The sequence below is a fragment of the Mastacembelus armatus genome, chromosome 1 (genome assembly GCF_900324485.2).
Source record: "Mastacembelus armatus chromosome 1, fMasArm1.2, whole genome shotgun sequence".
NCBI lineage: Eukaryota > Metazoa > Chordata > Actinopteri > Synbranchiformes > Mastacembelidae > Mastacembelus > Mastacembelus armatus.
The window spans coordinates 22,065,184-22,084,375 of record NC_046633.1 but is presented as its reverse complement, the minus strand read 5'-3'; the positions used below and the strand labels follow the sequence as shown (position 1 = coordinate 22,084,375).

The 19,192-nt window shown below is 38.6% G+C and overlaps 1 protein-coding gene across 4 annotated transcripts in view; it reads left to right on the top strand.

The window, feature by feature from the left end:
- Positions 1–19,192, top strand: part of prkcaa (protein kinase C, alpha, a) — a 124,956-nt gene that overhangs the window by 100,804 nt on the left and 4,960 nt on the right. For 2 of the 4 annotated variants that reach the window (XM_026304168.1, XM_026304166.1), the window contains 4 exons: positions 7,622–7,702; positions 9,375–9,482; positions 12,583–12,723; positions 14,599–14,619. In XM_026304168.1, the coding sequence (XP_026159953.1) occupies positions 7,622–7,702; positions 9,375–9,482; positions 12,583–12,723; positions 14,599–14,619 (351 nt within the window). The remainder of the gene's footprint in view (positions 1–7,621; positions 7,703–9,374; positions 9,483–12,582; positions 12,724–14,598; positions 14,620–19,192) is intronic. The other 2 variants (XM_026304169.1, XM_026304167.1) reach the window with 1 other exon arrangement.

Here is a 19,192-nt window from a genome sequence, read left to right as displayed (position 1 = left end):
TCTGTGGGCTGAAGAAGCATTTGTGGTCTTTGTACTTTTAGCATGAAAGATGAAGCACAAATTTAGACAACAGCTGTCTGGTGTTAATTTGATCTAGTGTTACATGCCAGTGTTGGCACAATAACTGGAATATGTTTTACTGAGGATTTATTTCATAAAAATTATAAGAAATAATAACAAAGATTGTTAATCAAAAATATCCTCTATGGCTAACAAAAAAAGCAATTAAATAAATCAACAGTCAGCTGATCAGCCACACGTCAGCTGGCAGGTCAGCTGATGAGCCGAGACAAGGAAAACCAAATCCCAACAAAAACAACCAGTGGCACAAGGGCTGTGGCTGCTGGCAGTCATACAGACCTTCACAACCAGCAATGTTAGTCTCAGGTATGGATCTCCTCTGTAATCTTTCAATTTGCTGTATGGAGGAAGCTCATTCATTTTTTTTTTTATTAAAATGTAGAGCAAAATTAAAATTCTCACATAAGCTCAACTTTAAAGAATATTTTATTCATTTATAATCAGAGCCAGTTGTTTGCTTCAGGCAACTTTAACAGGCAGAGTTGAGGGTTGTTTAAGAAATGCAGGCCCATTAGTGTTGCTGAATAATGACTGTTGCCAGTCTATTTGTCTAAAAAGAGTCAAGGACTGGGAATAGCAACACTGCGTCATCCTGGACTTGCCATCTGGCCACATGCTTTTCCAGTGGCAGTTTCATTTTCAAACTCTTCACTAATTACTTAGCACTCAAGCCAGTGTTTTCAGATCAGAGCTATTAAGAGTCTTACAAAATCACTTCAGCCGTGGTTGGAAAAGTGAGTGAGAAGTGAGAAAAAGTCAGAGAGAAGGGGGTGGAAAAAGGAGGTGAAAAAGTAAAAGTGAGAAGAAAACAGTGACAGTGGCCTTGGCAAAACAGAGAGCTAGAGAATGAAAGCAGGAAAGTAAACTTTCTGATTACAGTTTATTTTCCTACCAGATATTTTGATAATTCAGTTATAATAGGAATGTTTTAACTTTTATAAATTTATTTCTCTCCTTTCCTCCCCTGCCCTCCCTATATCAGGGCTTAAAATGTATACAGCATTATTTTTCTGATTTTTATTTTTATTATGACATTGCTGCATAAAATGCATGTACATGTTTGAAAACAACATGCAAATAAATACTGTAATTTGCATTGTCATTAATATATAATATGCCAGAGTAGCGCATCCATCTATTATTCAATTCAATTCAATTCAATTCAATTTTATTTGTATAGCGCCAAATCACAACAAATCATCTCAAGGCACTTTACAAAAACTAAAACTAAAAACCCAACAATTCCCTTATGAGCAGCACTTGGTGACAGTGGAGAGGAAAAACTCCCTTTAACGGAAGAAAAAACCTCCAGCAGAACCGGGCTCAGTTTGGGCGGCCATCTGCCTCGACCGGTTGGGGTGAGTGGATAGAGCAGAGAGAAAAGAACAGCAACAATAAACAACAAATAGACACTGCAGGCTGGTGGGACCAGTAACTGCACATCAGCGATATACAGCTCCAGGACCAGGGACACCTGCAGAAGGTACAGAGAGAACAGAGAGAGAGGGAGAGAGCACAAACTAGGGGAGAGAGAGAGCACAAGGTTAGTGACATTCAATGGTGGAATATACATGAGGTGGGAGGAGAGGAAGAGAGGGGAGGGGAAGGGAAAGGGGGGGGGGGTTAGGGTAGGGAAGCTCAGTGCACTGATGGTCCTCGGGCAGTCTAGGCCTATAGCAGAATAACTAAGGGATGGTTCAGGGTTACCTGAACCAGGGGAGAGAGAGAAAGGGTAGGGTTAGGCTAAGTCTCCAGGACGTTAATGTAAGTCATTGTAAAATCCCCAAGAGGAATGAAAACGAACGTGTGTGTTGCTGTGTGTGCATGGGCATTGCTGTAGACATCTCTCTCCCTAATGCTACATGACAGTTCTGGATCATATATCATATATATATATATATATATATATATATATATATAATGCTTGTCCTGTCTTAGGGGGGTGGGGTTGAACCCACTCTTGGCTGACATTGGGCAAGAGGTGGGATACACCTTGGACAGGTTTCCAGTCTTGCAGGGCTGACTCTGAGGACAGAAAACCCACTCAGACATGGGGAGAACATGCAAACCCCACACAGAAAGGCCCCAGAGTCCTTTATTTCTGGGTTTGAACACAGAACCTTCTTGTTTCTATGTGTTGACAGTGCTATTCACACCCCAGGTTGTATCCACTTGTGAACTGTCAAGTATTACACATTATATAATGATGTATAGAAATATAGTAAAAAACACTTATTATAATTACTATTATTTTTTCTAGTTTGTTGTGCTCAGATCTGTGTAGATATGTCAACAAGGCAGATGTTCACATACCACCCAATAGCAGTGTTGGTCATAAGGCCAGTGTTTTTGTAGTGTTCCAGTTTTTTGTATCTGTTTCCATATTGAGGATGAGTTAGTTGGAGCACAGGTTGGTGCTTGTGAGTGTTTGTGTTGCTCTGTGTGTATGTGTAGAGGAGAGTAGCCTTGAATAGCTAGCAGTCTGATCCAGAACTGTCATGTAGCATTAGGGAGAGAGATGTCTACAGCAATGCCCATGCACACACAGCAACACACACGTTCGTTTTCATTCCTCTTGGGGATTTTACAATGACTTACATTAACGTCCTGAAGACTTAGCCTAACCCTACCCTTACCCTAACCTTTAAACAATATGTCACCCCATAATTCAGTGATTTACATATTGGGTACCAGCATCTCGTCCCTATGACTGAGGCCTAGTCCTCACATTGTTAGTGTGTACAGGTTTTCACAATAGAAATAATATCAGACACACACACACACACGTACTTCAGTGAATCAACCAAGCTCTACTAGCCAGAGGCTTTAATACAATATAGTAAAAATAAAACAGGATGAGAGCAGGGAATGTCAGGAACAGGTCATAGTTGTCTGTTTATATCACTGGCAATGTGGCAAAAGGAGAGCACTTCATGTGTTTATCAGCCTAATGCAAACAGCAACGCAAATGTTACTGTGCATATTAAATAAGCAGAAAACTAAAGATTTGGACTCAACATCCTTGTTCAGAGCATAGAGGTCACTGTGCCTGAAACTGTAAATGTGCATTGGTGTTGCTACAGACAAGGGTAGTGAGTTACAGCAGCACCACATTAGCACAGCACTCTGCAGAATGGCCTGAAACTGATCTAAAGAGTTTGCTTTTTACTGATGGACTAATTGTCCTCTCTGCCTTTTCTTACATTTTCCTCTTTCCTCAGCCTGACTTTGAGTTTTCTTTCTGTGCTTTTTTGTACTGTGCCTATGTACATGTATTTAGCAATTATCACAGTATCACAGAATATAACAGTAAATATTCATTACTATGGAACTTATGTGTACAAATGTAGTGTTTTGGGAAGACATATCTCCTTCTATCTTTCCATTGGCTACAAGACGAGGAACTTTTATCATGTACTATATACTGCTAACCAGAAAATACAGCTCAAAATACAGGCTAATGGCACTGCAGTACTTCTGGAAGTATTTGGCCATAAATATTGTACAAATGAAAATACTGATTTGTAGGTAGTCACTGCCACCAACTTTTTATCACCCATAGTCATATTCTTTAGGGGACAGGTGTAGTGTTTTTTGTGGTAGAGTGCTAGAGTTTCTTTCCATTGATGGCAGTAATTTTAACATAATGTTTTTAGCATTGGCAAAGAAACTGTGTCTTGTTTCATTGTTTTCTCATTTGATTTTCTTTCTTACTTTCCCCGTCTTTATCTGTCTGTCTCTTAGCCCTGTCTATCTTTCCTATAGTTTCAGTTTTCAAGCTTATGTGGGAGAGAAGTTCTCCATGCTGCATTTTCCTGATGTGTCTATATGCTTTTCATGCTTAAACTGCTCCACTGTGTGTCAAAGTATTAATGTTTAATTTTATAATGTTCATTTTCTAAAAAGCTCCAGAGGAAGTAATCAATTTTGTTTTCCCTGTAAGAATGTTCCATTCTCACGGCTAAGGACTCATCCCTTCTCATGCATATTAAAGTACTTCAACAGACTCAGTGCACATTTTATGTTATAACAAATCTTCAGAGCCTGTAGCTGAATTTGGTGGCAGCTGTCAGGTCTAAATGATTTCTACAGGAAACAGGATTTGAACAGGCTCAGGGATTTCACCCAGAGGGTTCCCTTATTATGGAGATTTTGGAGTTAATTAAAATCATGGCAGCACAATAAGAGAAAAGGGGCTTTTCTTTTCTGCACTTTTGTGCTTTCTTACCAAAGAGCTAAAGAAAGCTGAGGATTAGGGTTTAGCACTTCTCACCTTCCCAAGACACCTTCAGTTTCATTTGAAAGGATCAACCTCATTTTCTCATGTGTGTCATTTGAACACTGAACATTTGAATGTGTAGTCAGCCTGATAGACCCTTATATTGTTTACAGACCTGAAATGCTGTGAAGACTTTCACATTTTATTCAGTGTTGTGTTGTTTTAGCACTAGAATTTATGATACAGTGTCCACCTGTGTTACCTGTATTTAGACTTTTCTTTTTTGAGTGAGAAGAACATGTTCTGAAACCTTATTACAAGACTGGTTATCTATTGAATTCTTTATAATGTGTGAAAATCAGGGGATTTGACTCACTGGGGAAGCAGGAAGTTAGGATGATTATGATTTACAAATATAAAGCGATTTACTTTCTCACACATGTTGTATGGCAGTCATACCTGAGCTTATGTGATTTAGTTACCTTGATCAGCAGTTTTCAAAAACCTCACTTCTATTTCCACATCTCCAAACTTATTTCTCTGCCAGTCTGACGTTCAGCTCTAGTTTTCAAAATATGAGCAAATAAATATGCATGATATTATGTTCAGTCAGATATAAATTATTAGTTGAGCTGAGGTGATAAGGAATCTCCTTTAATATTCATTAATAATTGATTTGTTTGTCTTTAAGCCATTCTAGTCCTCCTCTCACTGGACTCCAGTCTGAACCACTGGTCATTAATATCAATAGTTTTTAGCTTGTTGGCTTCTAATTGCCCACAGTGATTGCACTATAATAATAATGTCTACATGTTTAAATTTCCATCTGTAAATATACCACTTAGTTTTCTGTCTGTCTGGACAACAATGGCATTCAGCCTGACCTCCGGTTCTGTGTATTACTTGGAACAATGACACAGATAAAAATAAAAAGCTGTCTCATGAAAAGAAAACAATTTTTCTACCTTCATTCAGTATCATCTGTATGAATAAAGTTCCTATACCTTGAGCAGCCTGCATCTACATCTCCATCTCCATCCTTATTTCCCAGTCCTGTCAGCCTGGTGCTTAACTCCATGTGTTATAAATGAGGGAATAAATTCTTTATGACTTCTAAACATTCAGTCGAATATAAATCATGAGCTGAGATTAGACGAGCTGAGATAAGAAAGGACTCTACTTTACTGGTCATTAAGAATTAATGTGGTTGATTTATTACCTTTACTTTATTCCATTGTTTTGATTTGGTCATCCAGATCCTTGGCATTCAATCTGCCCACCAGTTCTGTTTGGTGAGGTTATAACGAACATAATTAACCAATAAAACAAAAAAATCTGTAAAAATATGTTGCTTTTTAGCATAAAGCCTGTAACCCTTGTGGGAGAATAATAATTCAATAGGTGTATATTTTTATTTAAATATGTTTATCTAGCTTAATGGCCAACTGAAAGTAGTAGATGAAAAATGAGATAGTAAAATGTGATATATTGAAGGACTGCTCAAGTCACACAGCCTGTGACATTTAAATGTGTGCCATATAAACGCTTTCTGCTTCTATAACTCTCTATAGTAAGATTTGAAGACACATTTGTGAATATGTGCATGCACTTATCTACACAGGCATGAGGGCAAACACGTGAATCTAGTGTGTGTCCAACCAGGTACCATCAATCCTCAGGACAACATCATGATAGTAGAGCACAGGGCTGGAGGAGTGTTTGTCCAGCTGTGTGTCTTTTCTTTGTGTCTGTGTATGGGCTCCCATGAACAAGGCAGAGGTCAAGTGTTAAGCAGTGAAGGTCATGCAGTGATACAGGATACATTGGCTTTCACATACCTAGGCATGCTAGGGGCTGTGTGTTCATATATGTTTGTCGTGTCAGTTTTTGTTTATTCATATACAATATGTTGTCCTTGCATGTACATATGTGTGGGTTACTAAGCAGGAGTGTCCCAGGGCTGCATGTGCACAGCAGAGGTCAGATGTTACTCAGCATAGGTCACAGAGCAACGTGTCCACTGGGCAGAACTGTTCTTAGTTATTTCTGTGTGTGGGTCACTGTATTGCTCTTTAACATGCATATGTACTGTATGTGCATAAGTGCATACAATATATGATTTGGTTGTATGTACATGTTGCAGAGAAATGGTTGGATTGTGAGTGTGTGAGTGTAAGGAATAAGGTCTTCAGGGTGGTGTAAATCAGGTCAGAGCAGGGAAAACACTACTCTTGGCAGTGTTTAAGGTAAACCCCAGGAAATCCTTCTGTCACCAAAGAAAATGCCATAGTTGAAAGAGGCTTACTGGAGGTTTATACACTTTTGCTTGTTAAATGCATGAATTCTTGTGTCTTTTTTCTATTTCTTCCTTTGTCAGTGCATTTGGATGTAAACAGTGTAGTTGACTGTATTGTGAGTAATCCCATTAGAACATTTTGGACTACTTTGTCTCACATTGTAATAGTCCTTTACAAATTAAATGTCAGACGCTTTTGGCAGTGGTAGCTCAAGTTCATCAGTAAGCACAAATGTTAAAAGATATGATTTAGACAGGACTTATTCATGTATTAAAACCATATTGCCAACATCAATAATAATTTGGCCCATGAAACACAGCCATTTCCATCATACAATGAGAATCAGCAGCCTAGGAAAGAGTTGGTATTGTGAGATTTTAGGACATTTGGACAAAATGATTCAAACAAAATGTGCCCTTCCAAATGTGCAAACAACACAATTGCTTTTCTGTTTTTTTAACTCCTGTCTTAAATTTGGTTTGTGTGAAAACGTGGCTTCAGCTGCAGCCTTTTCATTCTATGAGAACTGTTTTTATAGCTCTGGCATGCTTGTGTATTGTAAAATACTAAATTGTGACTTTTCCCTGTATTTTGTTATCTACTCCCTACCCATGCACCAGATGCTTGCCTCTGGTCAGAAATGTTTAGCTTCCTATCTTATTTGCTCAGTCATGGCAAACATATTTTCTGCTGCCATACCTTTGGTTTATATGTTTACTTTGTTTGAATCTAATCACTCTGTGCAGTGAAAAACAAGGCAAACTGTCTGTACACTTGACTAGGATTTCACAGCTGTTGACTGAACTCACCAAGTTAAACGTTAAGATATATGAGAGATTTGTTGAGTACCTGCTCTAATTAGACTGAATTACCGTACAGTGGGAACATATAACAAACATTATGAGTGAATAATGTTTTCGGTCTTTGTGCTCTAATAGGGCAGACAGAGGTAACATAATATAGTATTCACTGCTCTTCACACTGGTACACAGCTTACTGAAATTTTTCTCTCCGTACTCCACAGATCATTGCATATCAGCCATATGGACGCTCTGTAGACTGGTGGGCTTATGGAGTGCTGCTCTATGAAATGCTGGCAGGACAGGTGAGCAGTGTATACACACACACACACACACACACACACACACAGACACACAGACAATGGTACTTCTCTGCTTCTATTGCCTACTATGTATGGTATTAATAACTTTAGAGAGATGCAAGTCTTATTACAGATTGCCTATACCCACATTATTTCCACATTTAAGTTCTACTGAGGGGGGCTATAATGTATGTAGTCAAGTGGTGCTTCCTTGAAACCTTCCTCACCATGTCTAATAATAATTACACAAGTACTCCTACCTTCTTATCATAGGGAATATCCAAGTTAGCGAATCACCCACTTTTAATGTAATCAGCTGTTTACTTTTGAGCCAGGTTTTACAGGTTTTACGGTGTGTGTGTGTGTGTGTGTGTGTGTGTGTGTGTGTGTGTGTTGTGTGAGTGCTGCAGGACTGTGAAAGTTGAATGCATGATTTGAAATGTTTTACCAATGTCAGGTAGCAGCTATTTCTTCATAGATTTTCTTTTGTGCTTTTTAGTGCCTACATTTTTCACAGTTTCTGCAACAAATGCCTTCCTATTGTGTTACTACTGGAGAACCTACTTTTTCACAGTTTCTTTGTTTATTCTTGGATACAGCATGGTGTGCTGCCAGTTGCCATGAGTCAGTATTCTGGACAATATTCTTAGCTATTAAAGTGAGCATATCAATCATTTATTGGGTGGTGAGGAAGTTCTTGCCTTGGAATCAAACATACCAAATAAAGAGAACGATTACATACAGTAATGTCTGCTCTACTGACTCTGCTGAATATTGGCATAAAAATGCGTCCTCAGGAAGAGCATAAAGAACATCTTTTTTCTTCATGTATGCAAATTATACATGTTTTCTGTTTCTGTAATGTTTATTAATCTAGCATAGCATTACTCTGAGACTGACAAAGCTCTGTGTTGAACTGTAGTTATGCTGGAATAGTGTGACCTCTTCATAGATTAGCTAGGATAATTTTTTTATGATCACTGCTGCATTAGCAGTCTGTTCTAAACATCCAGCATCAACATAAAGCTGCATTTTTTGGAAGTTACAGTTAAAACAATAAGCACTTTCAAAATGTAATGACTTTGTTACATGGTGTTGAGAAAGCAAAAAATCTCATCCTACCAGGTTTCAAGAAAACAGGACACAGTAATGACAATTATGACATTAAGATGTTTTTGAAGAGACTCCCATTCTAATAGGTCAAAAGCAAAGTGCAAGTGTATGCATGTGCTTCAAAGCAAAACATAAAGATGGGCATGCTTTTCATTTCAGAGTCAGTTTAAGCTGTTTAACTATTACTAATTTATTGACCTATTCAGATGTTCCCTTCCTGTGTTTCTGTCTGCCTTGTGTGAAATCAGGTAAAGGGGTCACAACGCAGACAGATTATCTCTAGCTGAATGGTTCAGTGAAGTGGAAATGACGAATAATTCGTTTTACAGACTGTCAAAACACCATATTACGGTTACTGATGACCACCCAGCTAGGAGGGGAAAAGCTGGGTCATTCGCTCCATTTGCCCTTCAAGGTCTTTCTGAGAAATTTGTTTGCACAAGTTCTCCTTGTTGTTTTCTCTTGTAGTGTTAGTGGTTTCAGAATGGCAACCACTTTTTATAGAGTATTTGATAATAGATGAAACACTGGAAACACTCTCAGTATTATGTTCCACCCTCAGCCTCCATTTGACGGAGAGGATGAAGATGAGTTGTTTCAGTCCATCATGGAGCACAATGTGTCCTACCCCAAGTCCCTGTCTAAAGAAGCTGTCTCCATCTGCAAAGGGGTGAGTGGACACTGTCATTTAAAAAAAAATCTTCTGCCATTCTACGCCAGTGTGTTTTTAATGACTGAGTAAAACCCGTATACATACCAATAGGTGAGTATATTTGGTTGGTCGTAAACGAGGGGGCAGTTAGGGCAGTTTAAAATTAAATGTTTTAAAGACCATTTATTTTAAATACATTCAGAAAAAAAGCATTTAAATGGTCTGACATGAAACCATTTCTTGTTTTAGCTGGCAAAATGGACGCTTTTCCAACCAGGACTAAAGCCTGTAAATAAACATTTAAAGCTCTGCATATATTTTCAAGCTCTTCACTGAAGCCAAAATAATTGAACTTCTTGTACAAAGGGCCCTGCCTGCTAGGGCTGACATTGTATCAGAGGCTGCTGTAAGGCTTTTCTAAGTTTTCCACAGTTAGAAGGAGCATATGAGAAGTCACGCTCAATTTGCTGTAAAAATGAAGTGTTTTTTTTTTAAAGTAGTGTCTGGGAACTTGTATGGAAGCTTCCTGTTCCCACTTGCATTATTAAAACACTGAAGGGAAACCTATTAGGTCAGGATTATGTATGGTTGCCTTATTGTGTATGTGTGTGTGTGTGTGTGTGTTCATTTACTGGGAGCCTTTGACCAGATACCTGTAATAATAATAAATATCAGAGACTGAAATACTCAGGAACACATTAAAGTACAATACAAGCCAATATAGCAATTTCACAATTGTAGTAGCATTAAAAATAACAGTGACATAAATTTGATTCTTTATATGAAATTTATTTCTTTTCTTCTAATTGAACAACAACTGTGTTAGCACATCCTCATTCTGAATATACACATGAATAAATCAGGTCAAAACTAATTACCCCATTGGTCAGCTACAAGTGCACTATATAATCTGTTCAGTGCAGCCAAAATGCAATATTTTCTTCATAGTACTAAGAGATTGTTTGCCTTTATTAAATAAATAATGCTTTACTCCTTCTTCTTAAATTGTATATTTATTTTTTTTCTGCACTGCTTTGTTAGTGATCTCCTGTGGTGTGTTTACCAGGAATACTAATATACCATCATTCTGAGTTACAGTGAAATTGTTTTTCATATATAGCTCCATGTAAAGACCATCGATTATTTAGCCCATCTCCTGGAAAGCTGCTTTTAGCAACCTTAGATATTTGACTGCTGGATCTCCAGAGAGTGAAGGAACTGACCAGTAGGTCAGTGCAAGCCAAGCAGGCAAGTACAGGGACATAGCTACAGTTTTAAGTCTAAACCTTAAAAATAGAAGAGCAGGGGCCTGCCTCCTGATCCAGGACTGGGAGCTTAATTGGGATGTTACTCCAAAAATGATGACACATATTTGACAATACCTGGAATGTCCAGAGATGCTCACAAAAATAAAAGCACACATTTTTGTACTGTTGGTCATTTTATTTCTGTCTAAAGGCAGTGAAAAGTCAAAGAGCTGTGCAATAATGCACTTTTCGCCTTTCTCTTATTTATCTCTGTGTTCTTTTTTTTTTTCTAGCTATGTGTGTACTGTACATATATGTGTGTCCTGGTCTCATTCCAAGTCCTTGTCTCAACCCTTGTTTGGCATGGCTGCAAGACTTCTTTTTAATACATGCACAGTGTGCGCCAAAAGCCTGAACCACAAAAGAGAGAAAGAGAGAGAGAAGAGACAGAAAGGAAGCCAAAAATCCAAAAGAGGATGAGAATACAATGGGCAGAGAGCAGTGGAGGTGGTGCTGAAAAGAACTGATATTGACAGAAAACTGATGCTCATACAGAAAGAGTGTTGGCAAAGGACAAAAGTGGTTCTGCAGAAAGAATACACACTAAATAGTTTCAATTCAATTCATTTGTCCCCATGGGGCAATTCAAGGCAAGCAGAGCGGTTGTAATACATTCAGTGTTGGCATCATACTAGTTTAGTTTAGTATAAGTCTTCCAAACTTAATGTAAATAGAGACTAGGCATGTGGGTTTACAGTGTGTAATACACTTCCACTCTATATTCTGAATAAGCCCAAATGTTACTCATTACATTTTAAGTAGGTCACAGGTGTAGATGCACATCTGTCATCATTTAGAAGTGCAGTTTTGTCTCTGAGCAGCTATTTTTCATCTTTGTTTTGAAGAGTACAGCAAACTACTAACGTGTATGTTTTGAAAACCTTGATGTACTGAATTGCACAGTTGTACCTGCCCAGGCTTCCTGTTGACTTAAAGAACCCATTTGTTTTCTCTTTTCCTCACACTGATTCTCTTTTTCTCTCTGTCTCTCCGACTCTCACTTTTCCCTCCCTCTCGTCCCGTCAGGTCTAACAGTTTGATGTTCTCAGCAGAAACAGCAGGGTGGCTTCAAAGTTATATACACTCTGTGAACACGTCTAAACCATTTGTTGACAGTTCATGACGTGGGGGATTAACTGAGATTGGAGTGCTAATAAACTGTAAAATGGATAATGAAATGCTCTTCATGAAATGGTATCACCATATCTTTTTTTTCTGGATGTAATTATCCATTACACTGATGCAAAGCAATTTCAAGCACTCAAATTTCTAAAAAGGGACTTACGTGTCTGATTGATGTGTTGGCAGGCCAGCAGTCACTTTCTAGGACATTTTGAGGCGTGAGAAGTAGGCTATCATTTTAATGGTGACAGCCTACTGTTTGCTGCAGGATGCTTCAAATGACTTTTTCCTTCTTGTCAACAGCTGTCTGTAATATTCTACCAGCTGGATGCACTCTCCTAGGTCAGATGTGGCCAATGGCTTGCAGATACTCTGCAAGTCAAACCTTAAGCCTGATAAACTTTTGCCAGTTTAGCATGCTATTTTATGTTATTGTATCTATTTAGTTATTTTTGGTATGTGGTATAGTAGCAGTAGTAAGAAAACATGGAATCATTGTGGACTAATAGTGCAAGTGAATAACTTGGTATAATGGACCTCTTGTGAATAAAGATGGTTATTATATGACTACAGCAAAGTTCAACATGTTCACCGTGAAGAGTAGTAGTACTGTAGTACTACTAGAGTAGACTAGTACTGTTTCTTTAGTCTAACTGCATGGCCTGCTTTTTGTCTGTCACCTTGAACAGCTGATGACCAAGCACCCATCCAAGCGGCTTGGATGTGGCCCTGAGGGAGAGAGGGACATCAGAGAACACGCCTTCTTCAGACGCATTGACTGGGAACGCCTCGGGAACAGGGAGATACAGCCGCCTTTTAAGCCCAAAGTGGTAAGTCCTGTGAGAATATGTTTAAATTTCATCTTTACTTCATAATCTACTTAATATGAGACCACTTGGTACAGTTACCAAGGTTAAAATGATAGTAGCCTCTCTTGCATGAGTTTAGTATTTCCTACATTAGGCTCCACTTTCATTTGGGTGCATTGTGCAAGATGAATTTTAACCTGTTTTTTCCTTTCATTTGTGTATTTGTAAGGCAATGGAAAATATCAGAATTAAAAAAGAAAATACTTTTATTTTTGGCAGGTAGAAAAGTTGGTGTAGCATTGAAAACAAAATGAAACAACAGGCTTAGTGGTAAAGTCTTGATGTATCCTACATAAAACATGACCTATTGAACCTAGCACTCCACTGGCAAAACCAAAAATATCCCTTGTTTGAGGTTTGATGGGAGATCTTTTCAATATAAACCTGACAGGGCCCTTCCTTCTTTTATGGCACTAACTTGAAGAATTAGTGTCACCAATTGTGCTCCTATTTATATAACAGCGATGGAGGGAAATGCACATTAGTGCTTATTCTCCTTTGTAGATTTACTGAAAATTCACTTAAAATGTATACACTTACATTTGGATGGAAGTCAACAGATTCCCCTCAAATACAGTTAAATGCAATTAAGAGGCTGGTAGAGGCTACAGGACAGTGGACTTGTATGCCTGTGGAAATTCTTCTTTTGCATCCCATTAATGGTGGTAATGACTGATAAAAAATACTACATATTATCACTACACAGAGTACAGTGCACATGCAACAGTGCACAGTAGGCTACACTACACAAATATCTAAACAGATGTGTTCATCACTACAAGACAAGTCCGTTACAGAAATATTTTTTATGACCCACTGCTGTGTTGTCTACTTCCGGGGACTCTTTACCCTCGGCTGTTTGTTTTCGGTCACAAGGTTGCATTGTGCAATCTCACCAGTAGATGTCACTACATTTTTCACATTGCTCCTTTAAACACTCAAGGAAATCTGTGTATAGTTTCCTGTACTATAATGAAATTTGATGTAAAAATGGCCATGTGAACATAGAGAAACTGTTACATAAGATGTATTTGTATTACAGAACATTATGACATTTGGTGTCTTAATTAATACAATTTATTGCAGCGAAAATGAATAAAGTGAAAACAGCATGTCATAATTTTTAATTGTCAGAATTTTCTAACAATAAGAAGATTAATAAAATTCATAAAAGGAACAGGACTACATCAGTTTTATATGGTTTTATATAAACAATACTTTGGGAGCCTGTCAGGATTGTTAAATTAAATATATATTGAAGAAACTCTGATTTCCAGTAAGCCAAATATAACACAATAAAACCACACCTGCAGGTAAGGGCTGCACATGAGATATGTTATATTGGCCATAAATCATCAAAATCTGCACATACAGAATGCATGATTGATATAACAGTCATTTATTATGAATGTACGTCTCATAGAGGTCACATTTTTATGCTTATAGGAGCAGTTTTTAAATCTCAAGTTGTATACATAAACATGTAGAGCAAACATATTTTTGCCTCATGTCTCTTTATCATTCTCATATTTGGGCTTAATATAGTTATGAGGGCACTCACTGATATAATGCATTCCCTAGCTCCTTAAGTTAACATTAGCCATCACAGCTATATGATATAGCCCTAACCTAAACTTAAAACCAAGATTTAACCCTCAGTAAGACCCTGCCTGAAGTTGTAAGTCCTTAAAATGCATGTCCACACAACCATGATATGCTGCTTCTTAAAAAATAGGAGGCAACAGGCTACAGGAAATAAAGTGTTTTATGTGTGTGTATTTGTCCCTTACATATTCATTTTAAAGATCTTAGTTATCTTCTGTTTCAATCCTTAAGGACCCCAGTTCTTCTTATAAGGTGAATTCAGGCATCTTTGTCCATGTTGTCTCCTGCTGAGTGAACGTTGTGCTGTCTATGCTTGTGTGTTTCTGTGAGTAAATCGATATGTGCGTGGTAGGATACAAAAAACAGTGAAGGTTAACAGAGATTGAGTAAAGCACAGGCGGAAGGTGTCTTGTATGTACGCCTCGTCTTTCTGTTTATTTGCCTCATAAGAGTACAGGTTTGTTTCTGTGTAGGGGGTAATCAATATTAGCAGGAGAAAGGAAGGCTTGTGTGCTTGTGTGCTTTTCCATGCTAAAGTTGCAAACATACATGTCATTTGCACAGTGCATGGCTGCATGGGTTGTAGATGCAGATAATGGTGAAAGATGAGCGAGGTGAAAAGAGAGTAACAGCGTTGTAGAATGCTTCCTGTAACCACCATAACCTACTCCATAACGTCCATCTCACTATGCCATGTAATACAGCACTGGTTCTGAGTCCACTACCACCAAATGAGGATCATTATACTCCTCCTCACATTTCTCCAGGGCTAACAATGTCACTCAGATCTACCCCTCTTTTCTTTCTCCTTGTGCATCCATCTCCGCTCAATCTCACTTCATCCGCCTGTGACAGCTGTGGAATTGCAATCAATACAGACTGCACCCATCTGAGAGAATGAAACCATCTGTATCTATTGGACCAGGGCTTCAGACAGCACTGTGGACACAGACAGTCTTTGTGGTAGAACGAGTGTCAGGGCAGGTTCAGTTAGTGTTGATCCATATTTGTAGTGCAGGTTGCTGTCACTGTGCAGGCATCGACTGCGACTAACAAAACAAGCACATAATTAAAGGCTAGTCAGATCCACTGAACAGTGTTGGTATGAAATATGAAATCAGGCTAATTTCTTGAAAATACAAAACACACGATGACCACATGTAGGATGGAAAAAGTAGGTCAAATACAAAGTTGCTGATTGATAGTGAAGGAAGGGAGGGAGGCAGGGCAAGAAAGAGTGGGAGGACTTAGTCACTGCACAGAAGATGTGCATGTGCCTGATGGGATACATGGACAGTCACACACGCAGATGCACACGCAGAAAATGATGGCACTTGTGACTCACTGTAGCTGTAAGAAAATGAAGGGACTATTGCAACCTGATTGAGCATGACTGCTTCTACTTGTTTAGCTTATGGGATCTAAGAGGGAGCATTTTCAGTTTGTTTTTTTACTCTTTCTATTTACTCACTTATTTCCTAATTTGGGTTCAAGAGAATTGATATTTTCCCCACACATTTTCCATTAACACTGTAGTTCATTTCTCAACAGATGCAGGTTGGATGTTCTGAACTACAAAAGCACTGATGCAAAGTCCTGGCTTTATCTTTAGCTTTCTGCACCAATAACCAGTGGGTCCAACTGTGCGTCGTAATTTAGTCACATTGTGCATTATGAAATAAGGCAGTGAAAACTAAATGGCAGATAAACTTCCCTTTGGGCAGGCGGAAATACATGTCTGAAAAATACTCTAATTCATTGCCTGAAAAGCCTTACTTTCAGTCGCCCCACCAAAAACAATATGTTCATGAAATAGACAGCAGGTCCAAATGACCAATGTCCTTTTGGAAGCCGTTCACTGCCAATGACATCCAAATAAAGCACAGTGTTCAGGAGATGATGAGAAAAATGGAAGAGTGGCCGTGGAGGGAGCGAGTGCCTTGGCCCAGCTCTTCACGGAGGCAGGCTCTCATTTATCATCCTTAGTAGCTGAGTGTTCTTTTAATATGCTTGAGTGCAGAGGCGTGCATATGTATGTGTGCTGAGAAAGAGAGGAAGAGATTAAAGATGAGAGAAAGTAGGTCAAAAACACTATGTCACTGTGTGTGAGGGACTGTATCAACAGCATAATAGCTCACCCCATAAGGGTCGGCTGAATAACAGAATGAGAAATAGGGAATTTTAAAATCAGTTCTGTGCTTTTCCAAAAGTTTGATGTCCCTTAAAACATCACATAGAAGTGAAACAGTTTTATATGACTATAGTTAATAATTGAATTTTCTCCTTTTGTGCTTATTGAACTCATCGTTTGAGCTTAGTTTATCTTCTTACAGCAGCTCTGTTGAATCGTTTTGAGTCTGTTCAAGGTTCTTTAATTGTAGTGTCACGCTCTTTCACAAAAACCTGAAATATTTTTAACTTTCAGCACTCAGTGTCATGAGTTGTTAACCACTCTCACAAATCTAAAGTTCCACATCCTTCCTGTTGAAAAAAAAAAAGACATGGACCAGAATAAATGAAGTGTGTTTGTTACATTTTCCCTTATATCCCTATATCCCCTCCCTATTATAAGACTGAGCACTGGCAAATGTTTTTGTGAGGAAAGGCCTGTTGTCACAAAAAGTGTTTGGTGCTCTAGAAAGGGACGTCTTGGTGCTACTGATTGTTGGTGGAGGTCAGAGTGAAAGGCGTGCTGCCTCACATGAACGCTGGATGGTCTGTGATAGATAAAAGAAGACAAGTAAACATAGCAGTTGAAGGATGCTGGCGATTACCCATCAGGTATCTGCCATGTGGAAAGATAGCGAGTACTTTGCGCACAGACACACATGCCACACTTGCTCCTTATCTTGACATGTGTGTCCTCCCTTCTATCCACTCTGACAGGGTGGTAGTGGCTTGGAGCGAACATCACCTGTCAACAGTCACAGGAGGACATTTTAACAAAACTCCTACATAAACACAGAACTTAGAAACTTTATGTTTTGATGTGTTTACTTTTGTTATATCGGCTGATGTGTTCTGTCTGGCCTCACCAATAAAAGTAGAACAAAATAAAACTAGAAATGTTTATACCTTTATACCACATGGTGCATGCTCGACAGACAGACAGGCAGATAGACAGACAGACAGACACACACACACCCAAGCACTTGCTGGTACACACACTGACAAGCACATCAGCATATACACACACTGAGACAATCATGTCTTCATTTCTGAGGACACAGACCCTGGATTTTATTACAACCTGTGTGATACAGTCAGTTATGATTAAAAAAAAAAAAGATTGAATAAAAATTCATAAAAGTAACACACATTACACCCAGAAGACTTTTCCCTTTGTATTCAGTTTCAGGTTGTGTCTCTGAGCTTCATGGTGTTTGCTTTCACAGAGTCCATTATATTTACACCCAGCTGCAGAACAGTACCCCCCTAGAGAACAGGAATGTTTATTAAGTGGTGCACTGCTGGGTTTTGGTGTGTGTGTGTGCGCGCTTGTGTGTGTGTGTGCGCATGTGTGTGTGTGTGTGCATGTGTGCAAATGCGTGCATCCATGTAGGTGACCTCAATGTGTAGGTGGACTGGCTAATGAGAATAGAGAAGGATTACATATGCAGCCCTTTCTCTTTCTCTCTTTTTCCACTAAACCCAGAAAAATAACATAAAAGTTCTGTAATTATAATTAATTAGAAACAAACTAAAAATGTCTCATCTCCACCTGAATGATACCTCTCTATCCAATCAAACAGCACAGGTTAAAGCTGCACAAATTTGTCCTGACTGATCTTGTTTCTTTGGCTCTTAAAAGAATGGCAAAGATACCAAGACACAGTGGCAATGTTATTTTAGAGAGTACAGTCCCTGAGCAGATCATCCACAACCTCAAGTCCTAAGGGGATGCCGATAGTCTTGAGTGGCAGCAGCAGAATAACTTCAAGCTAATCTCCAGCTCCATAAATTTTATGGTATCTCTGTTTTCTAGTGCTAACCATTGCTTAATACTGGAGATGCTTTTTAAATGAAAAACAGACATGGCTTTTCAATAGGCTCTGAAAATGCTAAAGCAATTAACATAGCATTTGACACATCCACTTTTTTTGCTCTGGTCTAAATAAATAGGTGATGTAAATGTAAAATTTCACTATTCTCACCTAACATCAAAACTGCAGAGAAACAGTCTGTCCCACTTTTTCCTTAAAGGCAATTTGTGTGGCAATTTGCAGAGAAATTCTCTACAGTGCAAATTCATCTGCCATGTGACATAATCTGTTTTCATGTAATTAATTTGATTATCCTCTCAAAACAGAAAAATGGAAACACTAGTACCCTCTGATCCACATTGATATTGTTGTTATTTACAGTCAAGAAATCATTTTATTCTTCTGGAACAATTTGTGAAATTTGTTGTCACATATGTACAAATGTCCATAAATATCACATACATCAGATCCTGAGGTCAGTGCGAACACAGCGTACCTTAATGTGGAGGTTCTGACAACATTTCCTTATTCTTTGGTCTTGTTTATTGTAAACTGCATTGCTGTTTCACAGCTGTGACAATGCTGAGTTGGTTCTCAGAAGTGTGTGTAGTGATTCAGGTGAATGAGATATAGAGCATGTAATCTGATGTCAAATTCCTGCGGCATTACTGCGTTACCAATACAGCAGCGGGAAAAGCGGGGGATCAGGTGTGAAATGTTCTCAGTTCTTATGTAGGCCAGGGGACAGAATGAAGATGCATTAAATGGGTTGACAGGTTGAATTAGGAGAACTCACAAATGTTGCTTGTTGTACTGTTCATGCATATTGTCACGTTGCCCAG